At 47.3% G+C, this 26,761-nt stretch overlaps 1 protein-coding gene across 8 annotated transcripts; it reads left to right on the forward strand.

The window, feature by feature from the left end:
- The first annotated feature begins 5,246 nt into the window (after window positions 1–5,246).
- trim3b (tripartite motif containing 3b) lies at window positions 5,247–26,430 on the forward strand. 8 transcript variants are annotated; one of them, XM_064352676.1, is made up of 13 exons: window positions 5,247–5,421; window positions 11,406–11,587; window positions 13,109–13,291; window positions 13,807–13,846; window positions 14,774–14,925; window positions 15,359–15,539; window positions 18,721–19,450; window positions 20,066–20,169; window positions 20,685–20,852; window positions 20,964–21,132; window positions 23,398–23,468; window positions 23,826–23,966; window positions 24,374–26,430. In XM_064352676.1, exons 2-13 carry the CDS (start codon window positions 11,442–11,444, stop codon window positions 24,524–24,526), a joined length of 2,238 nt encoding a protein of 745 aa, XP_064208746.1. In that variant the 5' UTR covers window positions 5,247–5,421; window positions 11,406–11,441; the 3' UTR covers window positions 24,527–26,430. The 8 variants fall into 8 exon arrangements, with proteins under 8 accessions (XP_064208746.1, XP_064208742.1, XP_064208744.1 ...); XM_064352672.1 differs by lacking the exons at window positions 5,247–5,421; window positions 11,406–11,587; window positions 13,109–13,291; window positions 13,807–13,846 and adding exons at window positions 13,418–13,449; window positions 22,792–22,851; XM_064352674.1 differs by lacking the exons at window positions 5,247–5,421; window positions 11,406–11,587; window positions 13,109–13,291; window positions 13,807–13,846 and adding exons at window positions 13,585–13,704; window positions 22,792–22,851.
- Window positions 26,431–26,761: the final 331 nt, after the last annotated feature.

The following is a 26,761-nucleotide window of genomic DNA, read 5'->3' on the forward strand; positions in this document are numbered from 1 at the left end:
GTTATTTTAGGGACTTGATTATTTTCCATCTTTCTCCCCATCTATCTCATCCCCCTCTATCTCCTACTCCTGCTCCCCATCCCCCACCCCCCCCACCCCTCTCTCAGCTCCTGTGGAATGCTCATGGTACGGGCGTGTGTGAGGCATGCAAATCCCCCCCCCCCCCACACACACACACACGCATCAGTATGCATGTGTGCACGCGTGTGCGTTTCAGTGCGTGTTGAGGACACAGGGCCATGTGAATCATACTCCTCCCATTAGACTCCAGTCACTGTTGTTTTAATGAGATGATTGACAGGTCTGATGGGCCAGTGACCCCAGCAGAGGCCATACTGAATAAGTGGAATGTGAGTCGGTCTGAATGGATATTTGTGAAGGTAATGAACGCGCTTGAAGGGGAATGATTATACATTGCTCCTGTTCCTTTGCTTATCTTGCCTCCGATTTTGTCGTTCACTGTTCGACCAATCCGCATCCTCCATTTTATACCCTGTGGGTGGAGCTTGTAAATGAACAGACTGACAGCGAGAATCAGCGAATGGGCTGGTTAATCTGCACTGGTCAGACGGACACCTTAGTCAAGTCCACCTGGGCAGTTTAAAAAAAAAAAAAAATCCTTCTCTCTTTTTCTACCTGTTCTTTTGTGTCTCGCATCTTTTTCCACCATCACATCTTGCATCTCATTATCTCTCTTTCCTCATCTCTGCTTGGCCCAGCAGTCACGCCCCCCCCCCCCCCCCACAAGTGCTGTCATGCTGCCAGCACTACGCAGCGAGCCCTCCCCTGCATCGCCGTGATGACGCGTTGCATAACGGACTCTGCATGCGTAGAGGGACACGCGAGCGAGAGCGGTCCCGCGGTCCTCGTGCGTTTGAAGGAAATCGCGGGTTCTGCTCACATTATCCAAAAAAGCAACCGGCTTGTCAGGAGACAGAGACCCAGGGCTCATTATCCAATGAATGAACAGTCACAGCCCTGCATGTGTAAACAGCAGTTAGAGCACGGGAGATATGAATCTCTGGAGACTCACTGCATGGGCTAAGCTCTCTCTCTCTTCGCTGTGTGTGTTCACAGAGCAGGTCCTAGTCAGGACTCTACAGTCACACCTGTCAGTACAGGTGCATCTCCTCTGCAGCAGTCAGGTTCCATCCAAAATCTAAAGGCTCCCGGGCACAGTGGTTCTTACAAAGCTCACTGAGTAAGAAGGTTTGCCAACCCAAATGTGATTGTTTATTGTGGCATTAATAAGGTCACCTTGTGACTGAAAGACGCAGTATGTGTCTGTGTCTGTGAGTGTGTGTGTGTGTGCGCGCTTTTTTTTTTTTTTGGTGTTGTCAACCATAAGTGCCTGAAGGTGAATTTGGCCAGGTGTGTACACCTCCTCACCTGTGGCGAGGTTTATGACTGATTACGCACTCTAGTTCTGTAAAAGACACCCAGAGTATCTGATCTGCACAGGCTGTCAGTCCCTGCAGGCGATGATGTCATCATTACCAGAGTTCAGTCAGGTTGGATGGATGGATTAAATGTCCCCCTCGGTGAGGGTATGGGTGGCTGTGATTGGCCGGTGGTCCGGAGTGCGTGTCCCCCCCCCGTGTGAGGTGGGGGCCCCTGGGGGCCCGTGGCTAGTTCGTATCTCGGTCCCTTAAAGCAGGAGAGGGTAGAGCTGCTCTCTGGTGACTCACTGCCCAGTAGCTGAGCTCTCTGTGCCCTGGAATACCCCAGCAAACCCAGGCCTGCCGCGGGGTGTGTGGTGGTGGTGGTGGGGGTGGGGGTGGCGGGGGGAGGGGGGGGCTCTGAGCCTGTTACGCAACCACTGTCCCTAATAACAGAGCGGAAACTGAGATAGAATAACGTGATTTTATTATTCTCTCACGTGTTTGACTCATGCTTCTTGTAGCTCTGGAACAGCCACAGTGATGCGACAGTGTTTTATGTATGTCGACATTCGTGTGTGTGGGTATGTATATGTGTATGTAAGTCTGTGAAACTGTGTGCATGCATGTGCATTTATTGTTTGTATGTATGTGTATGTGAGAATCATGGTACTATCATGGCATTAAAAAAGCAGGCCAAGTTATGCAATACAAGGAGCTCCGCCCAAAACTGACCCAGCAGTCAGTCGCTATGGTTTCCATCAGGGATCGTTTGCCGGATGAGAAGAGTAATGGAGTCAACGCTCACAGATTAATGGCTGATTCCCATAATCTCAGACGCCCCCCCCCCCGACCCCCCCCCCCAACCCCACTGCTGTGGGATTAAACTGCACCATGCAGGAAGCAGGGCTCCAGAGTGCTCATGCACTTCACATGATTAATTCACGTTAGTTCACATACTGCAATCCAAAAATAAACCTGAAAGAAAAATGCATCTTGTTTTTTTTTTTTTGGTGGTTTCCAGTCAAATGCATGGAGGGACTTTCTGTCTAAACCTTTCTGATGGAATTCTCAAAAAAAAAAAAAAACTATAATTCGAAAATGACTAAATCTGACATCATATTAAATGTTCAAATATTTTATGTAAGACTCAGACGTGCCAGCTAATGCATGCATAATTTTGTGTCGCTAGATATATGAGAAAATCTTGCAATATGAAGCGCATGTCAAAAAAAAATTGATTAAATCAGATTACACTCGTTCTTCGACCGTCGGCACATTGCACTCTTCAGCTGAACTGCACTGAGTCACAGAGCCTCTCCGGGAATTAAAGAACCTTCCAGAAATATTGAACATCTCTCAAGATAATTCACATGCAGTGAAGTTTGTGGTTAGTTCCTAATAGATAGGGCGGGGGGGCGGGGGGAAAAAAAACACTCGATAAGCCCTATGTTTGAACCTCGCTGCTCTCCTTAAAGGGGCAACGTCACGGCTGACCTAGCCAGTGGCGGCCCACCTTGACCGCTTGTTTTGGCGTTGATTCTGCGGGCGCCGGGTTGACTCAGATTGGGGTCTGGCCGCGTGGACGTTTGTTTAGTTCAGTCGGTCGGTCCAGACAGTCGGCAGAAGGGGCGGAGTTTCAGGGGCCTGTGGGAAGTCGTCGTGGAAACTGGGTCTGAAGCTGATTCTGAATCAGATTTTTTTTTACTGCTTTAATGCGGTAAAAATTCAAAAATAAAGTAAAGCATTAATATAGAAGTTGTTGTGTTAGGTGACAAGGGCTGATCTAATTCAGGGTGTCACGCCAAATTCTGTTGTTAATGATGTAATTATCTCAGTCATTTACACTTAATCTCGTATTTATTAAAAATCTTGAAGCTGCAAGACCAGACTCATTTGTGGGTGAAACGTTTTGCTGCGGGTCCAATACGGGAGTGAACTAGCAGGGTGCAAAGCCACAAAATTAAGCCTGTGGAATTAGTCTAAATAAAAACTGGCACACACATCCCCCTGCAAAACGCTTAAGTTTGTTTTGTTTTGTTGGCACGTTAACGTATTCACTCAGAAATCCACATGAAGGTTTTGTTGTTAGTGTTTGGGCTTTTTTTTTTTCGTGGACAAATCATGGAGTAAACTGAACAAGTAACCGAAGTGAGACAATCCAGACGCGGGGAGTAAACACGAGAGAGTCCGACTGGTTCTGAGGCGCAGAACCCAAGCCAGGTTACCCACCCTGCTGGGCGAACGTGCTGCACAGGTGAACGTGTCCAGCTTCGAGATCCCGTCATTTTCACACAGCCAAGGGAAGACTTTCTTCTGTGTTAGAAAAAAAAGACGCATCTTCCATTACTGCCGTTGGTGTCCTGTAAATCGTCCCCGCTGTTGCTGTAAGACTTTTCCATTTTCTGCTCAATCTTCCAAACTTGAAGCAAATTGGAGCGAGATTGCTTGGAGAAAACTGTCATGTGTCTTGGTCACTTTAATCCCTGCAGTGTAGGCTGTAAAAACCAAACAAACTGAGCAACTGCACAGCCATTAAAATCAAAAAGTAATGCACAGTATTGGTACACATACACAACGCTGCAGTAGTATCTTCCAAAAATTGCCTCCATCACATATAAAATTGCTACAGGTGTGTACTAGTCTCAGAATTCACTACTTAAAGGCTACACTACTTAAATTGTAAGGGGTGTCTAAATCATAGATTCTTAACTTGTGACTTGATTTTTAAGCTTTAAGTTTGGAGGACAGTGCTTTGATAAGTCGGTCAGGTTGAGCCTTCAACCCTCCAACAAAAAGGGACATTCATAAGCAAACATCTCCCTCCACTCTGGCCTCTCACCTCTGAACTTTGACCTCTGACCATCAGATCAGTTTCTAATGCCACCAGTCTGGCCCTGGTAATCCAGTTGCGCTTGATAACAAATGAGGCTTTTTCTCTGGACGGCACCACCTCTCCAAGAATCTTCTCTCTGGGCATGCTCAGAGGTCGGAAGGGGTTCTGGGTAATTTTCTGTCTCAAGGCCAGACTGGTCAGCATGTGTCTCTCCTGGAATGTACAGTAGAGCTAAACGGGCCTGCTGCCTTTGTCTACTGAATCACCACATGAGCTTCTCTCATTCTTTATTCTGCTTCTTTTCCTTCTCCTTCTTTGTCTTCTTCTTGTTCTCCTTTTTCTTCTTCTTATTTTTATTATTATTATTATTGGATTCTGTAGTATTTAACCAGCTTATTTAGTAGTTTAGTATTTAACAAAATAAATTATTGTAGTTATGGATGAAAAATTTAAAAAGCCTAAAATGTCATGCTGTAAATGGTAAAAAATAGACTCTGAGGAGGGAGGAGGGCTTCTACATGCAGTGTGTGTGAGCTTGCTATTGTTCTTCCTTCTTCTCAAGTGCTCGCTCGCTCATCTTTGAATATGGGAGAGAAATATTCTCTAATTTCTTTATATTTATTACATTTAGTATGAAGGTACAGCTCTGTCTATCTGTATTTCCTCTCTCTCTCTGTCTCTCCCTCTCTCTCTCTCTTTCCCCACCCCGCCCTATTTGTCAGCACGAATAGTTCGCTTCTGAGGCAATCCATGCTTAAAGCAGTGCCCTCTCTGAGCCAATCGTATCACAGCACGTGGGCGGAGCTATGGGAGTGGCCAGACTGACTGGGACCTGCATTGGAACACAGTGCAGCGGGGGGGCGGGGCCTCCAGCCCCGAGGCTCGTCCCACCTCCTCTGTGACATCACAGCTCAGCTGTTCCCATTCAGCGAGTGAGCGCTTCAGTGTGCGTGTGTCTGTGTTTGAGTGCGTGTGTGTGTGTGTGAAGGAAGGGGGAGGAGGAAGAGAGAAAGGGGAAGGAGAGGGGGGGGGTTTGCAGACCGAGGGGGGAGAGGCTGCTGAATCGTATGGTTTTGAGGGGCAGTGGAACTATGGAGTTCCTCAGACTCCGGGCCCTGTGATCTCCAGGCTTGGATACAACAATGGAACCTTCCTGAACGACCTCCGAACTCCCTCTTTTCTCTCCTTTCTCCCTCTCTCCGCACCGTAAGTGAGCGTTCCTCCACTGCTGCTACTGCGTTTCAGAGCTTCGCTCCCGGCTCCCGTCTGCGTGCGTGCGTGTGTTTGCGTGAGTGTGTGTGTGTGTGCGCACGCTGGGTAGTGATTGAAAAGGGGAGGAATTCCATTGTTAAGGTGCCTCACAGCTGTGTGGGTGCTGGTCTGGGGGTCAGAGAAGGGCTAGAGTTTTCCAGATCTTTTCCCTCTCCCTCCCTCTCTCCTCTCTCTCCCTCTCTCTCTCTGCCTCTCTGAGCAGACAGGCTGGTGTGGGACCGTGGCGGGGCGGAACCACGAGGGTGAACACTTTTTTCGGGGAGTGCCGATTTAGGCTTCCTCTTTCTGCTACTCAGACCTCAGAGCTGCTGGGGCTGAGGACTCAGGGCTGAGACACACAGTTAGCCTGCTGTAACTGGTACACTGACTGTTACAGCACAGAGACAGAGAGAGAGAGGGAGGAAGATAGGGAGAGAAAGGGGGAGGGAGGGAGAGAGAGAGAGAGGATGGAGGGAGAGAGAGGGAGGGGTGAGGAAAGGAGAGAGGGAGAGAGACAGAGGGAGAGGAAGAGAGAGAGAGAGAGCGAGAGAGAGGGGGGGAGGGAAGGAGAGAGGGAGAGAGAGACCGAAGAAGTAGAGTATGAGAGAGAGAGAGAGAGAGAGAGAGGGATGGAAGGTGAGAAGGAGAGAGAGGGACAGAGGGAGAGGGAGAGAGAGAGGGGAGAGGGAAGGGAACAGAGGAAGAGACAGAAAGGGAGAGAGGAACAGAGAGAGGGAGAGAAAAAAGAAACAGGGACATTTTTAGCCATGAGCCATCAAACGACAGAGTTGAAAAGTTGTAGGGTCTCTGTGTATTGTATGGGTTTCCCAACAAAGTTGTGGACAGATGAGGAAGAGGATGTGTGTGAGTGACGTAGTGAGACGGAAGATGCGGAGGTCGCTGCTATGAAGGATCAGTTCTAGTTTCAGTCGGCCCTGGCTAAAATTAGGCCTCTTCTGTTTTTTTATTTTTTGTCCTCTGTAAAATGCCCCTGGTGAATGTCTGTGAGACAAACGGGTTGTAATTCGTACAAAAATAAGGATTGATTGATTGATTGGTTGGTTGGTTGATTGATTGATTGATTTATTGATTGATTGCAGAATTTACGCTCTGCTGTGTCCCTGGGATAAGTTGATTACATTATCTGCCCCAGTCAGTAAGCTGTGACCACAGAGTCTTTATCTTGCTGTCTGTGGGGAAAAAAGAGGATTTGTGGAAGTCCTCATGTATGGCAAAAGGCGAAGAACACCGAATAAGCATTCTGTGTGTTCTGTGTCTGTTCATGTGATTCTTTGTACAAACAGTGACTTTGCTGTGTTTCCACTGGCATTTTGTGTGTTTTTTTTCCTCCCCTACTGCATGTAATGTACCTTCTCTGCAACCTTTGAGTCATTCTGGACGTGCTACTGCTGTGTAAACTAAGCTGTCTGTTTTTGGAAAACGGTTTCCTTTTGTCACGAGTCTTGCCATTTGCCGTTGCCATTTTCTCTTCTTTTGTGAAAAAAAAAAGAACTCAGCCGGATTTTTTCACTTTGATAATTTTTCTGTTGCTCACCTGGGGCAGATATTTCCGTGCAGCGAAATTAAAGGAAAAACCTGTATGTCGACATGCACGTAGCGGTTAACTGTCGTGTTAGCCCCTCCCCCTTTTCCCACAACAACCAATTACACAGAAGCGTGATGCTGACATGCACAGTGACAGCGATTAATAAGCCAATCAGATTTTATTGTTGTCTTGAAGAACATAAGAACCTTGTGCCATTCAGCCCTTCTAGGCCCACCGTTTATCTACAGACTATCCAAAATTCAAAAAATCCAAGCCTGGGCATGAACACCCCGAGGGTCGCTGCCTAAATCGCTCGTCTCCGTCCCGAGCACTGAAAACTAACAATGCTTCCTGATGTCAGTGCTGAATACGTCTTTAGCTAAATCGTACCCCCTGGTTCTGCTGATGGGCCCGAAGCTGAACAATGCTTCCCCAGCTCACTATACGCTGAGCGGTAAGCCTGTGCTTTGGATGCTCACCGCAGGGCTGTTGTAGCCCGCTGTAAGCACGCACAGCAGGTGTTAGGGTTTGCTGTGGTGGGAACGACGTTCAGTGAGCTTTGCTGGACAAACAGCTGTGACAGTGCTTCTGCCGGGTCAGAGGAACTCATGGACACACGTGCACACACACACACACACACACACACACACACTCTCTCTCATACACACATGTACATACACACTTGAGCATGCACACACACAGACATGAGCATGCACACACATACACACACACACATGCACGCACACACACACACTCACAAGCACACACACACACACACTCTCTCATACACACATGTACATACACACATGAGCATGCGCACACACATACATGCATGCACACACTCATAAGCAAACGCACCCACACACAGATACATATCTGACTGAGATACCTCCCACATGAACCGCAGTCATAAATCATGTCCTTCAAGCAAACTTCACCACCGCGACCCCGTGTCTCCTGTGGAGTAATTAAACTGTCAGCGCAGAGGTATTTCTGGCTCGTACTATCGATATAGAACACAAATTCCTTAATTCACTCATTCACTTGTTCATTCTCCATTCTTAATTATTTCAAGTATTCATTTATTCGTTCTAGTTGTCCAAAGTTGATCGACTGCCAACTGAGCGCGCATTCTGTTGGAAATGAAGCCATGTATGGCTTTATTTTGAAAAGCGGCGCTTGTTGGAAAACACCGTCTAGACACAGGTCAAGCAAGAGTTCCGCTGTTGTTGCTCTCACATAAATGTCCCTGCTTTTACAGCTTTGTGACCTCAGTAAGCAGGACTTCGGGGTTTCAGGGAAACTTCTGCTCTCGATCCATTTTATTGGGCCCACCACTGATTCTATCTGACATTTTTGACACAAGTCATGTGCCACAGCTGCAGCCCTGAACATTGAGTCCTTTGTGAAACATTTGACTTTGACCTGATACAGGAGGAGTGAACCAATGCTGGTGCCTACAGCTGTTTACAAAATGAAGCCCGAATAAGAATTTGGAACAAAAAACTAGCATGCAAAACCAGCGCTCTGTAACCAGGATACAGACACCTCAGATGTGTTTTTTTGTGAAATTCTGAAACACAGACACGCACACGCACACACACACACACACATACACACAATCTGATCAGCCTCATGAAGGCCTGTTTTACCAGCTTGGACACTTACTTGGCCCTCATGTTGAGAGACCACAGCAGCAGACCGCAAATGCTAATTCCACTCATCGGCTCTACACCTTTCGTTAGCTTCCCTATTCATGAACTAATGATACAAAGACACACGGCTGACCAAGAAACTGCTGAGGAGCCAACTATCCAATCACTACTGCACCCATAAAATGGGCACACTACATATAAAAAGGCTGTAATTCATACTCGGATCACCCAATATGGATGTAAGTGCCCTTAAATTGGAGCTAACATTCTGCACTTTAACCTTATAATCTGATTTGGTGGAGCACAGAGCCAAAATAACAAACGCAAATACAGGAAGTAGAGGGGCTTTGGCTTGTTTTTTCATCCAGAGGAAGTTGATTGATCATTGTGCCTCTGTGCTTACATTGCTCGTCCAATGGGAATGGGAGGGGGGCGTGGCCTTAGGAGCAGGTGCTCCCCGGGACAATAGCGCAGGTGAGAGCTGCACCGAAGCAGGTGCCTGCCAAGTCTGGTCTCTCCAGATGCATGCTGGGAGTAGAGATAAGGGATGTGACGCTCGCTGGCATCGGCAGGGAGGGTTGGGGTAACTCATGATCGGCTCCTCACATGACTGTGAGGTTTTGAGTCCGCTGCTGGCGCTCTAAAAAAGGAGATATGGGGAGGAGGGAGAGAGAGAGAGAGGCTGAGAAAGAGAGGGAGGACGAGAGGGAGAGAGAGAGAGAGAGAGGCTGAGAAAGAGAGGGAGGAAGAGAGGGAGAAAGAGAGCAGTGGTTTAACAATAACCCCTGTTAATATCAAAATATTTTACAGTTTTTTATATTTATTACTTCCAAGAATTCTTCCGAGAGGGAATTAGACAATTAGAAAGGATCTGTGTGTGTGTGTGTGTGTGTGTGTGTGTGTGTGTGTGTTATGGGAGTATTTCATTGCACAGTGTGGGGCACATTGCAATTGTATTTTTTCTTTTCTTTTCTGTGGATGCAATGCTTATATCTCAAAGGCAACAAGGACAGCCCTTGAGTGAAAAAAAACCCTACTTGATATTCCGCCTGTACGTGCGCCTGCCTGCAGTTCAGCTGACCGTGTAGCACGACACTATACCTTCGAGAACGAACGGATGCTGATTGCGTTCGCTCTCGCGGTCCCACCGCAGCCGCTCGCACGTGCCCCCCCCCCCCCCGTTTCCGACCACGTTCAGCGCGAGCTCGATCCGCCAGACCGCCGCTACCCCCCCCTCCCCCGCTCCCTCCTGGATTCGGGTTCCTGGGAACACGGAGCGGCTAGAGAAGAGAGAAACGCGCGCGGTTCGCCAGAACTGGCACCGGCGCGAGCTTTAAATAGCGCGTTCCGTAAGGCCGCTGGCAGACCCGGGGCGAATAAGTATTTAGGGACGGAAATAAATGTCGTCGCCGGGTAGAGCTATCGTTTCGATTCTGCTGAGCTAATGTTGAGCGCATCTCTCGGATGGCTATCATACATTAGCATAAACACATCAACATGCAGTCAAGGAGGAATGCCTTGTGTATGTAGTATGCAGATTTTTAAAAAAACTTGTATTGATTTGTTTGGGGTATTGGTTGATCAGTTGACTGACTGCTTGATTGTTAACTGATAAATTATTTGGGATGTATCTATTTCTTGCTTTAGTAAGGAGCGTATCCTGAATTGTTTTAGCAAATATTCCAGCGTGTGCTTGTCCTGTGTCTGGTTACATGATGTCAAATTATGTCAAGCGGCCACAAATTGGAACCTTTCTTTAACATATAACATGTTTAACATATAGCATGTAACGGTACCATATAACAGGGGGGCAAATGGTTTTGTGTGTCTTTGGAAAACATAACAGTACAGTCAATCACGAGTACAGGTGATCTAAATGTGTTCTTTTCATTTCTCTTTGTGTTTATATTGCTTAGACATGTACCTCTTGGGGAGGTGGAGGGGAGGTGGGGGGGCATTACCCAGCATTTCGCCAGCCTCAGCCTCTTTCACAGCTTTTTATTTCCATAAACATTTGCCGTGAAAATTGCACCCCTCCCATAACACACCCCCCACACCTCCTCCCCCTCAGGCGCTTACTATAGCTTGCTACACCGTGGAGGCGGGGCCACACAGACAGGACTCCCTCCCCATTCTGCAGTTTTTTTTTACCTTGATTTCCCGCCAGCGGTTTTCAACGGTTATTATCGCGCCTCAAGGCCCCCCCCACCCCCCCACGCTTCGTTCTCCAGCTCCTTTGTGTTAATCTGCGTGCCAGTGAAGCGCGGGGATTATGTGGTCTGAAAACAACACGCTGGAATACTGGGGTGTGCTCATCGCTGCCTTTTCATAGCCACTAAATCACTGAGTCAATAAACTCCACCTGTAAATATTGCTAGAGAAGTGTGAAACACTTGCTTTGATGGCTGAAAACAGGAGATAGTAAAGTAAAACAATATTATTGGTCACATATGAACTGAATATCTGTGGTGTTGGAAATTAAGGAAATGGTCTCCTCGGTTGGGCTGTTCATTTGGTTTACACTATGAAACTTACAGAGTCATGTACACACTAGGTCTCTGGTAAGATTATTGGGAAGAATGGAATGTACTATTGGGGTCTCATACATAGAAAGGATCTGAATTCATGGCTGTGCTGGGGTTGTCATGGCTGCCTGGTTTTGGGGTGCAGTGCTGATGAACCCATTCCCGTTGGGACAGAGGTTAATGCCCTGCTCTCCCCCCCCCTCTCACCCCCAGGTTAACCGGTGCCCGCGCCCCTGGCTGCCCCCGTGAATGTCTGTCGCCATGGCGAAGCGTGAAACCGGCAGCACCAGCCCAGTGGTGCGGCAGATAGACAAGCAGTTCCTGGTCTGCAGCATCTGCCTGGACCACTACCACAACCCCAAAGTCCTGCCCTGCCTCCACACCTTCTGCGAAAGGTAGGTGCTGTTTCCACGGTGACCGCAATCATCCCCCCACCCCCCCCCCCAACCTACCCACAGTATCTGCCTGGACCACTACCAAAACCCCAAAATCTGCCCTGCCTCCGCACAATTCTGCGAAAGGTAGTTGCTGTTTCCACGGCGACTGCAATAATCCCCATCTGGATTTAACCACATATTTCGTGTATGCACCTGGTGCTTGGCTCCACACCCCTACATTCAAGGTTCCGTCTCCCCAACGCTGAAGACATTACGATGCACATTCCTTAGAATTCATTACGGGGGCTTTACCAAGGTCAGGCCCGCGCGGGTTTGTGGGATTGTACAGCGCTGTAAAATAGAAAATGAAACTTCTCTTTCCTCCCGTTGTTAAGAAGCAGGGAGGACAGAGTGTAATACAGTCATGAGGTTTGGAATTTCATTCTGTGGGAAAAGCCCATAAACTGGGCCTCAGAAAGAAGGTCACAGACAAAATGAACTTCAGTCTTCTCCTCGCAAAAGTTAGTATTGGACTACACAGGGAAAAGAGGCATTAATGATGTGAATAAGTGGCAACAGCAAAAGTTCCAGACAGCTTACATCAGTGCCTGATTCTTTGTGGTTACACACAAGGCAACGCAAACATAACAATCCACCCTCTTGCTGAAAGAGGAATGAGCTGAGGAACCTGGTCACTCTGACGGTGGTAAAATAATCCCTCCTTTCTGAGAAAAAGATCTGTCGGTTGATTTAGCAGTTTTACTTGATAATTAAAATTAAACAGAATGACCCATATCCCTGAAGACACAATTATTTAATGGAATAAAAGCGATGAAATGTATTCTTTGTGGCATGCAGTTAAAAATGGCGGCCGCTCTTGAAACCATAAGGCATAGGCTCTCACAATGGGCTACACTAATGGGCTAAGTAAATAATAAAACAGCCTGCATGAAAAGACGCCTGAGGACAGGTCAGTCTAATGGAAACAAAGAAACCCCCTTTATCTAAGAGAAGAGTTACCGAGCCCGCGAATGACCGGGTTCGCCCCGACGGAGGTGAAATCGAGCGCCCCCGAGCGGTATCAGAAGAGCAGTAGTGGTGACCGCGTTTTAGGGGGGGGGGGACAATGGCACACCCGCGGTCGGCGGCTCTTTCCAACGCTCCGATTCCCTCGCACAACAGGAAGCTCCCCCCGCACGCTGGCGGACTCTTTGTGCTCTGATTGGCTCTACCGCTTAAATGACCTCTGGCCTTAGTGCCCATGTCTTGCCTCCAAAAAAAGCGTTGTTGATGAGCACCGCGGCATAACTGTGGAGAGAAATGGCCTGGAGACGTTGCCGCGGTTACCGCTTTGCACGGATTCTCCTCGGTTAGAATGTATATTGTTATAGAAGCGTTCAGGAAAATCAGGAAAATATAGAAAAATCAGGAGACCCTGTGGCTCTCCATAATCAGGACTGAAGATCACTGCTCTCTTGCACGCTCTTGTGAAAATTAAAGTTTGTTTATCGCTCGCCCCCTCTCTCTCTGTCCCTGCAGGTGCCTACAAAACTACATCCCCCCGCAGTCCCTGACGCTGTCCTGCCCCGTGTGCAGACAGACCTCCATCCTGCCGGAGAAGGGCGTGGCCGCGCTGCAGAACAACTTCTTCATCACTAACCTGATGGAGGTGCTGCAGAGGGACCCGGAGTGCTCCCGGCCCGAGGCCTGCAGCGTGCTGGAGTCCGTCAGCGCCGCCGCGGACCGCGTCTGCCCACACGGGCAGGAGCCCTGCCTCGCCCCAACCACGAGGGCAAGGTGAGCCCCCGCCCCGCCCCAACCACGAGGGCAGGTGACGCCCCCCCGGCAGTGCCCCCGCCCGCCCCAACCACGAGGGCAAGGTGAGCCCCGCCCGCCCCAACCACGAGGGCGAGGTGAGCCCCCGCCCCGTCCCCCCCCCCCGCCCCAACCACGAGGGCAAGGTGAGCCCCCGCCCGCCCCAACCACGAGGGCAGGTGAGCCCCGCCCGCCCCCAACCACGAGGGCAAGGTGAGCCCCCGTCCCGCCCCAACCACGAGGGCAAGGTGAGCCCCCCGTCCCGCCCCAACCACGAGGGCGAGGTGAGCCCCCCGTCCCGCCCCAACCACGAGGGCAAGGTGAGCCCCCCGTCCCGCCCCAACCACGAGGGCAAGGTGAGCCCCCCGCCCCGCCCCAACCACGAGGGCAAGGTGAGCCCCCGTCCCGCCCCCAACCACGAGGGCAGGTGAGCCCCCGTCCCGCCCCAACCACGAGGGCAAGGTGAGCCCCCGCCCCGCCCCAACCACGAGGGCAAGGTGAGCCCCCGTCCCGCCCCAACCACGAGGGCGAGGTGAGCCCCCCGTCCCGCCCCAACCACGAGGGCAGGTGAGCCCCCGTCCCGCCCCAACCCGTCCCCCCACGAGGGCGGGTGAGCCCCCCGTCCCGCCCCAACCACGAGGGCAGGTGAGCCCCGTCCCGCCCTAACCACGAGGGCGAGGTGAGCCCCCGTCCCGCCCCAACCACGAGGGCAAGGTGAGCCCCCGTCCCGCCCCAACCACGAGGGCAAGGTGAGCCCCCCGTCCCGCCCCAACCACGAGGGAGCCCCCTGACTTAAACATTCCAAAAAACCTACTCTTCAAAGGGTTCATGGTGCCAGAAGTGCTACAAGCTGCAGAGGTCTTCATGGGGCATCCCTATCACCATAGCAAAATAAGCCCCCGTCCTGCACCGTCCTGTCCCTGTTCTGCCCGAAGTACCAGGGCAAGGCAAGACCCATCCTGCCTCCACAATCAAAGTTATTCAAGTCCCTAAACGCGCAGGAAAGATTGGCCAAACATCTAGGCCTGGATTCAATCACCGTTTATCCTTAAATTTGATTTGTTCCTCCTACACAGTCTTCCTTCCTTCACAAGCTCTCCCTGCTTGCCAAGCTAAGTAATCACCAGAACCAATTTGCCAGGCTGCGTTTGTGAAGGAAATTAGTAACATTCGCAGAATTAAGGAAGGATGTTGATTGAGTCCAGGCCTTTAGTCTCTTCGGCTTGGCTCTCGTGCGAACGGAAAATCGGGAGAGTGTGAAGGCAACGCAGGCGTCAGCCAACAGTTAAGACAGAAGTGGAACAAAAAAAGTGCGAAGGCTTGGCACCCTTTTCCTGCGGGGAGCGATTAAGACGCGAACGCCGGCTTGTCCTCTGTCGCCCCCTGCAGGTGATGGAGTTCTACTGCGAGTCGTGCGAGACGGCCATGTGCCTGGACTGCACGGAGGGCGAGCACCGGGAGCACGTGACCGTCCCGCTGCGGGACGTCCTGGAGCAGCACAAGGCCGCCCTCAAGAACCAGCTGGATGCGATTCGCAACAGGTACATGTGTACTCCACACATTTAGGATGGGGGGCGGGGGGGTGGGGGTGGTGGCGGCGTGATGCACCTTTAATTTGGATTCTACAGCTTTACCTTAGCAAAGTGCATTACTCTGTTTTAAAGCTACTGTGAGAAAACAATAATGGAGCTGAGCTATATTTACGTGTTTTAATGAGCTGGAATAGGATGTTGCTAAGAATCTTTTAGTGTGGATTTCTAAAAGTCATTTCATAAAGTGTAATCAGAATTTGTATGTTTATAAGCACTAAGATTCCAGTTAGATCATTTCAGTTTGGGCTGAATAGTTCTGTTCCCCATGGCTGGTGCCATTCCGTCAGTATGCGTAGCTTTGCGCTGGTAATTTGGGCACAGTGTGGGCACACTTTGGGCCTGTGCCGTTCTGCCCGCGCTCTTACCGCCGTCCTCCCGCCAGGCTGCCCCAGCTGACGGCGGCCATCGAGCTGGTGAACGAGATCTCCCGGCAGCTGACGGAGCGGAAGAACGAGGCGGTGAGCGAGATCAGCGTCACCTTCGAGGAGCTGGAGCGGGCGCTGAACCTGCGCAAGAGCGCGCTCATCAGCGACCTGGAGAACATCTGCAGCGCCAAGCAGAAGGTGGGCCCGCCCCCTTCCCACAATCCCCTGCTCTCTCTCTCTCTCATCTGCAGCATCCGTCACTGGTGTCCTCCTCTCTCTCTCCCTCTTTCTCTATCTCTCTCTCTCTCCAAGAATCATGGCAGTAGTAGTCAGCTAGAGCTTACAAGGTGTCAAAAGCTTAATAGGCCTATTTCACAAGATGGCGACCAAAACCGAATGTAGGGATACTTTGTTTCCGGTTACCGTTGCTATGGACGCAAGTCCATTTCTGACAGCGAAAAATTGAGCCTAAACAGCGGCGTGTGTTCTCACAGTCCCTGATAGCTCTGCCAACGTTCACTGTCCGATGTTATCCGCATTGTCGAAGCATTGTCAGTGAACGTTAAGCGGTCTAAACTGGACAAGGGCTATACATTTTTTTTTTGAGAAGTTTATATTCGGTTATGAAGGTAAGTATAACGTTAGCTCTGGTTCACCAGAAAGCTAAATAGCTAGCTTGCTAACCACATCAAGTTAGCCGATTAAAGAGATGTTTCACTTCGACATAACAAATTCTTTTCTGGAGGCGACTCCATTGTGTTTTCGTAGCGTGAAGCAACATCTGCTGTCCGTTAACAGCGTCTCTGCTCCTCTCGGTTGTCCCGAAAATGAATGAATAGGGAGCCTGACAACGAATATATAAGTACAATTCTGAATATAAAAATTCAATTTCTGAATATATAAATTCAATTCTGGATATATAAGTACAATTCCCGAATATATAAATTCAATTCTGGATATATAAGTACAATTCCCGAATATATAAATTCAATTCCCGAATATATAAGTACAATTCTGAATATATAAATTCAATTTCTGAATATATAAATTCAATTCTGGATATATAAGTACAATTCCCGAATATATAAATTCAATTTCTGAATATATAAATTCAATTCTGGATATATAAGTACAATTCCAGAATATATAAATTCAATTCCCGAATATATAAGTACAATTCTGAATATATAAATTCAATTCTGGATATATAAGTACAATTCCCGAATATATAAATTCAATTTCCGAATATATAACTTCAATTCTGAATATATAAATTCAATTTCTTAATATATAAATTAATTCTGGATATATAAGTACAATTCCCGAATATATAAATTCAATTTCCGAATATATAACTTCAATTCTGAATATATAAATTCAATTTCTTAATATATAAATTCAATTCTGGATATATAAGTACAATTCCCGAATATATAAATTCAATTTCCGAATATATAACTTCAATTCTGAATATATAAATTCAATTTCTTAATATATAAATTCAATTCTGGATATATAAGTACAATTCCCGAATATATAAATTCAATTTCCGAATATATAACTTCAATTCTGAATATATAAATTCAATTTCCGAATATATATATAACTCGGTTTATAATCAGGCATATCACAAGACAGCCGTTTTTACTTTTTGAATAATTTCTTTTTTTTCTTCATGGGCTACTGAGTGAGAAAAACAAGTTTAACATTAGCATCAGTAAAATTTGACAGTACAATCAAGGATAAGCAAACAAAAACGTTAAATAATTAAAATTTGAATGAGGCAATAATTCGGACTTCATTAAGGGGTCCTTATTTTCTTGGTATTAGGACCTTTCAAGTAGGGGCACCAAATTTCACAGGGAATGGCCCAAAGAGCTAGAGAAATAGAAAATAACCTCTTAACCAGCGAGAGTTTCATAGAAACCCTTGCTGCAGCATGCGACAGAAGACCGTGTTATGGCTCAATGGCAAGCTCCAGCGCACACGAAACTACGGAGGAAGAGGTCTGCACGCTATTTCGCCGAGGCTCTCAACTTCCTCCGTAGTTTGGTGTGCGCTGGAACTTGGAATGTCATAAAATCAGTTAGCGAGCTATATGTTATGTTATGATTAGCAAATTACGTTTTAGCCAGCTACCTTGTTAGCAAGCACATATTTGGATATTCAATGTTGAAACTGCAGATGCACGTTTATTTTAGTTGTTAATTGTAATTACAAAATGTATTGACGGACATCGCGACAAGCCTACTTAAGATATATCAGCTGATTTAAAAATGTGTGGGTAGTTTTTATCAGCGATGAAAACAAACAGCTCGGTAGTGAACTGAACACCATTACACAGGCGATCTGACAACCAATATAAATCTTTATTAGAACAAGTACAGCACAAACAGCATGTCACAAAATAGTAACGGTAGTACAAAACTTAGTTCAGAGATATTTCACTTCGGTATAATAACAAGTAATTTTGTGGAGCCTAACATTGTACTTACATACCATTTGCCTCCCCTGCTGACCGTCAACGTTAACAGAATCGCTTTTCCTCACAGTTGTCAGGCTCCCTATTCATTCATTTTCGGGACGACCGAGAGGAACAGAGACGCTGTTAACGGACAGCAGATGTTGCTTCACGCTACGAAAACACAATGGAGTCGCCTCCAGAAAAGAATTTATGTTATGTCGAAGTGCAACATCTCTTTAATCGGCTAACTTGATGTGGTTGGCAAGCTAGCTATTTAGCTTTCTTGTGAACCAGAGCTAACGTTATACTTACCTTCATAACCGAATATAAACTTCTCAAAAAAGAATTTATAGCCCTTGTCCAGTTTAGACCGCTTAACGTTCACTGGCAATGCTTCGACAATGCGGATAACATCGGACAGTGAACTTTTGCAGAGCTATCAGGGACTGTGAGAACACACGTCGCTGTTTAGGCTCAATTTTTCGCTGTCAGAAATGGACTTGCGTCCGTAGCAACGGTAACCGGAAACAAAGTATCCCTACATCCGGTTTTGGTCGCCATCTTGTGAAATAGGCCTATAGAATCAAGCACATCACTTTTACTCAATCATACAACCACCCCTGGCAGTTACCCCTTTGAGGTGTGAGATCACAAATATGTGATTGACTGAACATTCTAATGCTGAGGTCATAATCGCTACTGGTAACTGAAGGCAGTGGAGTTCTAGAACACTGACTTAGACTTCTGAAAACAAAAAAAACATTCCAAGAAACCTGCTCTTCAAAGGGTTGTGGGTGGCCAGTGGAACTAGCCAGAGCAGATGTGGGCTTTGTCCCTGTGTGGGATGGCTGTAAGGATGTGGCAGACAGCCCTTTGCTGGAGCGTTGGGGTGTGACCAGGCCGCTGCACCCCCAGGTGCTGCAGGCCCAGCTGGCCTCCCTGCTCCAGGGGAAGGAGCACATCCAGAGCAGCTGCAGCTTCACGGAGCAGGCCCTGGACCACGGCAGCGCCACCGAGGTGCTGCTGGTGCAGAAGCAGATGAGCGAGCGGGTCAGCGCCCTGGCCCGCCACGACTTCCCCGAGCAGCCGCACGAGAACGGCCACCTGGACTGCCTGGTGGAGACGGAGGGCCTGCGCCGCTCCATCCAGAACCTGGGCGTCCTGCTGACCACGGGCGCCGTGGGCCACACCAGCGTGGCCACGGGCGAGGGGCTCCGGCACGCCCTGGTGGGCCAGCACACGTCCGTCACCGTCACCACCAAGGACAAGGACGGCGAGCTGGTGCGGACGGGCAACGCCGGGCTGCGCGCCGAGATCTCGGGCCCCGACGGGGCGCGGGCCGACGCCGAGGTGACGGACAACAAGAACGGGACGTACGAGGTGGGGTACACGCTGCGCTCCGAGGGCGAGTTCTCCTTCGCCCTGCTGCTCTACGGGCAGCCCGTGCGGGGCAGCCCCTTCCGCCTGCGGGCCGTCAAGCCCTCCGACGTGCCCCAGTCCCCCGACGACGTCAAGCGCAGGGTGAAGTCGCCCAGCGGGGGCGGGGGCCACGTCCGGCAGAAGGCGGTCAGGCGCCCCTCCAGCATGTACAGCACCAGCAAGAAGAAGGAGAACCCCATCGAGGACGAGCTCATCTACAGAGTCGGTGAGCTATCACACGCGCTTCGTTTTTTTAAACGCCAGACAGAGGGACGTTTTGGGTTCTGCACTCAACTTAGACCAGGTGGCAGAACGTAGATTCAGGGGGTGTAGCACGAAATTCTGGGCCCTATGGGTCTCTGTGGGCCCCCTTAAAATTGTAGACCAAGGCCAACTTTTTAATTAGTCCTGGCCTTTTGAGCATGAAAGGATAATATATAAATTACACACACAGTAGACTCAATAAGATACTGGAAATAATGACAACAAAGAAAAGGTATTTTATGGTATTGTTTGCTCGTCTGTATGTACAGTACAAATACAATTTTTGTTCTTGGTCGCCGTGGATATGGTGGTTAAATTTAGGGCTTTAATCGCTGGTCTGGGAATGTTGTTAGTCAGTCTGGCACTGTTGCTGAAATGCACTTCTGTGTTCTTGCTTTGTAAGTTGCTCTGGATAAGCGCTTCTACTAAATGGACGTAATGTAAAATAATGGAATGGAATGCATTATGCGGCATTCTAGAGTCTATTTTTAGAGTCTGTTTCTAGGTTCTTTCCCTCAAAGGCTTCCATCATAGATGTATGACCGTAGGGCTGCCTCACTGTGATGTGTCCTCCCAGGTACGCGTGGGCGGGAGAAGGGAGAGTTCACGAACCTGCAGGGCATCTCCACCTCCAGCAACGGCAGAGTGGTGGTGGCAGACAGCAACAACCAGTGTATACAGGTGAGCGCGTGCTGCAGGTACAGGTGTGTTACCTGGGCTTCAGGTAAACAGTGTATCCAGGTGAGAGCATGCTGCAGGTACAGGTGTGTTACCTGGGCCTCAGGTGGCCCTCTGATGGCCATGCAGGGTCACTGCAGAGTCAACATGGTTTCCAATCTGTATGGAATGGACAATGATTAATATGTTGAAGAAAATTATGATAAATATTTTATTAATCTCCAAGGAGCAATTTGGACTGTTGGAGAAAGCACAGCAGATGACTAATGAACACAAGGAAAAATATTATACTGTGTGCAGAAACCATAGAAACAAGACTAGAAAAACACTTCAGAATTATGGGATGCAGCCCATATGGATGTTATGGGATGCTGCCCATAATTATAAAATCTTTTTATAATGTTCAGAAACAAACTAAACAGCGATCAATGTACTGTTTTCCCTGGTTTTCATATTCTCTGAAAAACGCCATTTCCGTTGAGACTCTGTAAGAAGTCCCTCGCCTGTTCCTTTCGAAGGTGTTCTCCAATGACGGACAGTTCAAGCTGAGGTTCGGGGTCAGAGGTCGTTCCCCCGGGCAGCTCCAGCGCCCCACGGGCGTGACCGTGGACATGAACGGCGACATAATCGTGGCCGACTACGACAACCGATGGGTCAGCATCTTCTCCTCCGACGGGAAGTTCAAGGTGCGAGCTCGGATTTGCGCGGGAGAACCGAAAGAACGTTCCGGCTGTTTCTCTAGTGCCCCTTCCCAACGGTGTTCTTGGCTCTCACGGGCGACTGTCGTTCCTCCGCAGAACAAAATCGGAGCGGGTCGCCTGATGGGACCGAAGGGCGTCGCCGTGGACCGCAACGGTCACATAATCGCCGTCGACAACAAGGCCTGCTGCGTCTTCATCTTCCAGTCCAACGGGAAACTGGTGACCAAATTTGGAGCCAGAGGGACCTCAGACAGGCAGTTTGCAGGTAAAGGGGTGGAGGCCGAATCCCGGGGGGCGGGGAAGTACCCTGTGAAGCCCCACCCCCCGTCCAAATCCTTCAGGGCCAAACGATGGCCCCTCACGGTGACCTTCCACTTCAGGAGTGATGCTCCCTGCATGTGACTGATGAAATAACCTAACAGCTGAAGACGGTTTGAAGTGTTTGCACTCAGCATTGGGCTATCACCAGCCTGCCAGCTTGCTTCTGCCTGAAAACTACAAACCTTAACACACACTACACACACCTCTACACTAAACCCCCTTTAACTGCTACTGTTAAAAAGTAGAGTTAAGATACAAGATCAGTGAAAAATGTTTGTTCAACAGTGAGGAGGATAAGTTTGTTTTGTCCAATCCAATAGATGATAATCTCTCCAATTCCTCCAGTCAAGAATTAAGAAGCAGGATTTCTGAACGTTGGTATTTTCTGCATCTCTGTAATAATTAATTTATATATCTATATGTGCAAAATATCACATTTAAAAGAAAGAAGAAAATAAATAAATACATAAATAAATAACATGAGGAGTTTGCCAGGATGTCCAAATGAGATATTGAGGAATTAAAATCGAATTCCCTAACTGCCTCATCGCGTGGTGAGGTCAGGTGGGCCAGATTTACCCAAGCTTGTGTGACGGTGTTGAAGAAGTTAGATGTTTTTTTTTAATTAATCTACATTTTTTAAATTAATATAGTCAAATGTAAAGTGATGAGAGAATAAGGCCTCTTGAACCAAAAATGGGCAGAGCTTGCACAGGTTATCACTTATTTAAGCCAATCGTTTTGCTCTGATTTCAACCAATCATTTTGCTCATATGCGATGAGCAAAAGGTTTTGACTGTTATTGAACGATATGATTCGTTGATCGATTCATTGATACATTGCTGGGTTCACGAAGCCTCATTCTCTCATCAGTACAAATTTACATTTTGTTTTTTATTTTTTCCCATTTCTCTAAGCATTCATTATTTTCTCCTCCTTTCTGTCCAGGGGCTTAAACCTTGGTTCTCTTTTGGGCCCTAGTTTAAGGCAAACCCCTGTTTGACCTGCCTGTTCGTTGTACTGATAAGACCCTAATCCACGACGACCATTTTGATGAAGAGCAGGAGGCACTCCTACACGTTCAGTAAAGAAAACAGAGAGCTTCCTTCTAATGCACGTTCGCCAAACTCCCACAGTCTTGAGAGATCACCAGATGGGCGAAGGTTTTGATTGGGTCCAAGCCCAAAATCTCCTCCCTGTCTGCATTACTCTTTCCCTCTGTCCTCTCTTGCCCCCACCCACCCTCCCACCCTCTCCTTTCTCCATCCCTCCTTTCTTTCTCTCCTTGTTTGGCCCTTGTTTATTTGCCTGGCTTTCTGCGAAAATAACCTGTGAGTTCAACAACCAAGGGTGGTCCTTTTCACCAGCCTTCTGTCTCTGTTGTGATTGGTTGAGGTGTGCAAGCCGTGTGCGACTGGCTAAGAGGGGCTGACCAATGAGGATGCCGCAAATGTTTATCTCTCGCTTGTGATTGGCTGCATTTGTTGATGGAAGGATGATATCCCTTGTCATTAAGACCCTTTGTTTTGGGTGTTGGTCTTTCGTTTCTGACTCTGCATCTTTGTTTTTTGTTTTTTTGTTTTTTGTTTTTCATTCCTTTTAGAAAAAAGTGGTGCACACTTAGCACTGGAGCAAAAGCTTAGTAAATCTGGTCCCGTGTTCAGTAAGTATTGTGTGCGTATCCTCTGTAAATGGCACTCTTTCCTCTGTTCAATGGGAAAGAACTGGTTAGCCTGTCATTCCATAGCCGCCGCTAGCTTTACATGTGAAGACATTCCAGAAAGACAATCATTTTAATCATTCCAAATAATCCTGATCATTAAAATGTCTACCACTCAATATTTGATGCATCGATTATGTAGCCTGAGATGTTTTGGTTTTCAATACAAAAATCAATATACACACCAAATCAATACCTTTGATTTGATAGAAACATGTGTCCTTGTTTGGAAGCTGTAAAACATTTTTACTGATACAAGAAAAATAATTTGGGGTTGGGGGGGGGATGCAGATAAGAAATAAAAAGTATGAAAATATTCATTTTGGATAAGATTCGAAATGCTGCAGTGGGGGAGGAAGTCCTTCCAGACACCACTTCCTCTGAGACTGTCTGATTTCACAGTGAATTTGACCTCGCTGCTCTTATCTTCCTCTTTCTCTCTCTTCCTCTCTCCCCCCCATGCTCTCCTCCCCCCCTTCGCGACTCCAGGCCCTCACTTTGTCGCTGTAAATAACAAGAATGAAATAGTGGTGACTGACTTTCACAATCACTCTGTGAAGGTAAGGCCCTCCCCATTTTCTTCCCTTGTTCAAGCAGATAAACTCCTGTCTAAATATCTTAATAAATATCTCAACAACCATCTCTGTGAAGATCTTCCGGTTTATTCAATATCTCAACAAATATATTTGTGAAGATTGGTTTATTGAATGCTGTGGTTGGTGGATATGGTTTCTAAACATATTGAAATCACACCCACCAAATGGAGGCTGGAGGCTACCTACAGCCAATCAGGAGTCAGTGTTGGTCCAGGAATGCCACATCACATTTGTAATGATGTGTTGAGTCATGTAGCGTTGACCATACAGAATCCCTCAGGGTTCTGAGTCATTTACCTCGCGCCCACTTCCTTTCCTCAGGTGTACAACGCTGACGGGGAGTTCCTCTTCAAATTCGGCTCCCATGGAGAGGGGAACGGGCAATTTAACGCCCCCACAGGCGTGGCAGTCGATGCCAATGGGAACATCATTGTGGCAGACTGGGGCAACAGCCGAATACAGGTGGGCAAGCCTGAGATCCCAGCACCAAACATCCCCAACACCAAACATGCCCGGCACCATACACATCCCCAACACCAAACATTATCGACACCAAACATCCCTGACACCAAACATGCCCATCACCACACATCCCCAACACCAAACATTGACACCAAACATCCCTAACCAAATTCCATCCCACATCCAACACCAAACATTTCGACACCACACCTGACACAACATTCCATCACACTCCCAACACAACATATACACCAATCCTGACACAACATGTCCATCACAATCCCCAACACTAAAATTCCATCACCAACATGCCAGCACCACATCCCCACCAAACATATTGAACCAACTCCCTGACACCAAACATTCCCATCACTAAACATCCCGCGCGGTGTCGTCCTCCTCCGCAGGTGTTCGACAGCTCAGGCTCCTTCCTGTCCTACATCAACACCTCGGCCGACCCGCTGTACGGGCCCCAGGGCCTGGCGCTGACCTCGGACGGCCACGTGGTGGTGGCGGACTCTGGGAACCACTGCTTCAAGGTCTACCGCTACCTGCAGTAGAGCCGGAGAGAGAGAGAGAGAGAGAGGGAGAGCGCCGGTGCCGGAGCGAAGGAGATGCAGGAAATGTACAGGGTGATCCTTTTATTCCTCTTTTGATTCCCTCTGTTACGGTCGCTCCGAAAACTTTCCCGAGCATCAACCCAGTTTCTCTAAAGGATAATGTTTTTTTTTTTTTTTAAAGCAACAAATCGACAAAAGCGAGTCACGCTTCGGTACCTTTTTTCCGACGATGAGACTCAACTTTCTTTTGCACTGGAAAAGAAAAAAAAAAATTAAGATGGCCATATCCAGAAGAACCGAGGGACTCAAACTACTGACTCTTAACTTCACCTTGATGAGGCGATTCGAGAAGAAGGAGAAGGTTACGAGGCCCGTAGCGAATACAGAGAAGCTCGAGCGCCTTCGAGCCGAAGACGTTTCCAAACGCATGAAGCCGTAGCCTACCAGAACGGCCGCCGCCAGAAAGCATTCATTTCACATGAGTTTTTACAAGGCTTCAAAAATCGTGACAGCCAGATAGAAAGAGGAGTGAGAGAGAGTAAAGACTGACAGAACTTCTCTCTTCCCTTTTGCTTTACTTCTCAGTACAACAACAAATGTAATCTATTCAAAAATGCAGTCTTTCATGCGACTGCTACACCATCCGTGCATTTAATTCCTATGTATATTTACACACAAACACACACACACCTGTAAATTTACCAGCGGACTAAAGCTCCACCCTCCATTTTATGAACTCACACATACTAGTCGTCTTTGGCAGTTCAGATATCCAGCATTTTAGCACATACAGCATATGTGTCTATGAGACACACAGGGATTTATAGGACCGTATTTATTGCAAACATCAACAGCACAATTATGCACACTTGATTTGTGCTCTTTTTAAAAGAGGAATAAATTTACTTAATTTATTTTCTTTTCTACATGATTTTATCTTTTACAAATTATTTTTCTAATTTGATGTGTTAAAATATTTTGTTTCTCTGCCAAATCTCCAAGCCATCACCTAGTAATGCACAGTACCTTAACATACCGGTGGAATCTTTACTTTTTTCTCTAGTCCGTTTCCATGACGAACTAGCGGAACCAATCACAAAAACGGAACCCTCATCAAATATCAAATGCATTTGCCAAAATTTCTAAAAATTGGTTATTGTTATTGAACATAATATAAGGTTAAGAGTAATATATATGCCTATGTGTATATATAAATATTATTGTCATATAAAGTATGCTATATGTATAGAATATCATTGTTATTACTGTGGAGAAAAAAAATCATTGCCATCAGTTTGTCAGTATTTCATTAGTTTGCTGTCACATTTGTTTAGATGATTACTTTGCGTTTATGGCCTGCTAGCCATGCTCATCATTAACCTTTGGCCTACAGTGTGGATAAGGGTGTTATTGGTTTTGACTGACACGTTTCCTATAGATAAACCTTTTTTTTGTGTGTTGGGATGTGTTTCAGTCAAGCTCTTATACGCAAAGTTACCATAACAACGTCGTTATTGTTGTGTACTTCCTTTTCGTAAAAAAAAAAGAAAAACAAAAAGGTTGTGGAAAGCCGAAGGTTGACAGCAAGGTTGGCAGAATATTTTATATATTATTTTTGTATGGGTAACTTTCTGCATGTCAGTGATGATCCCATTTAGAATGGTTTGTTATCCAGGTGCAGGCCCCAAGCAGTGCTACCATCCCTTGCGTCGTCCCACCCGTGGCCAGAGTGGATTTATATCACCTTGATTTGTTAGTTCCACATACTGGATAAAATCGTAAAATTAAAATGTTATCTGTTCTGCGATCATACCCATTACACCCGAATTCGTACCATTAGTGTTGACTGTCACAAATCCTTCCAATGCATGAAATCGTGCTTGGAAAAAAGGAAATAAGAAAATTTTCTTAAAAAGAGAAACAAACAAAATAAAACTCATTTTAAGTGAACAGAAATCCTAAGTAATACATAAAAAAAATGTCACCTGTGTATTTATGTTTTACTCATTGGATTCAACTGAAGCAGTATGTAGTACAAAAATTGTAAATATTAAAACTGAAAATACGCCCTGTTGGTTTCCTGTCACGTTTGTTTCACAGTTTCAGTTCTGACCAGAAAAATGGGTGTTCTCTGAAATGGGGTCGGAGGTCAAATAAATCCGGATGGCACCAGACTCCTATGCAATGCTTGGACATGGAAACTAATGTCAAGAAGCCGATGCATCTGTAATCAAA

Source organism: Anguilla rostrata, chromosome 9 (genome assembly GCF_018555375.3).
Source record: "Anguilla rostrata isolate EN2019 chromosome 9, ASM1855537v3, whole genome shotgun sequence".
Lineage (NCBI taxonomy): Eukaryota > Metazoa > Chordata > Actinopteri > Anguilliformes > Anguillidae > Anguilla > Anguilla rostrata.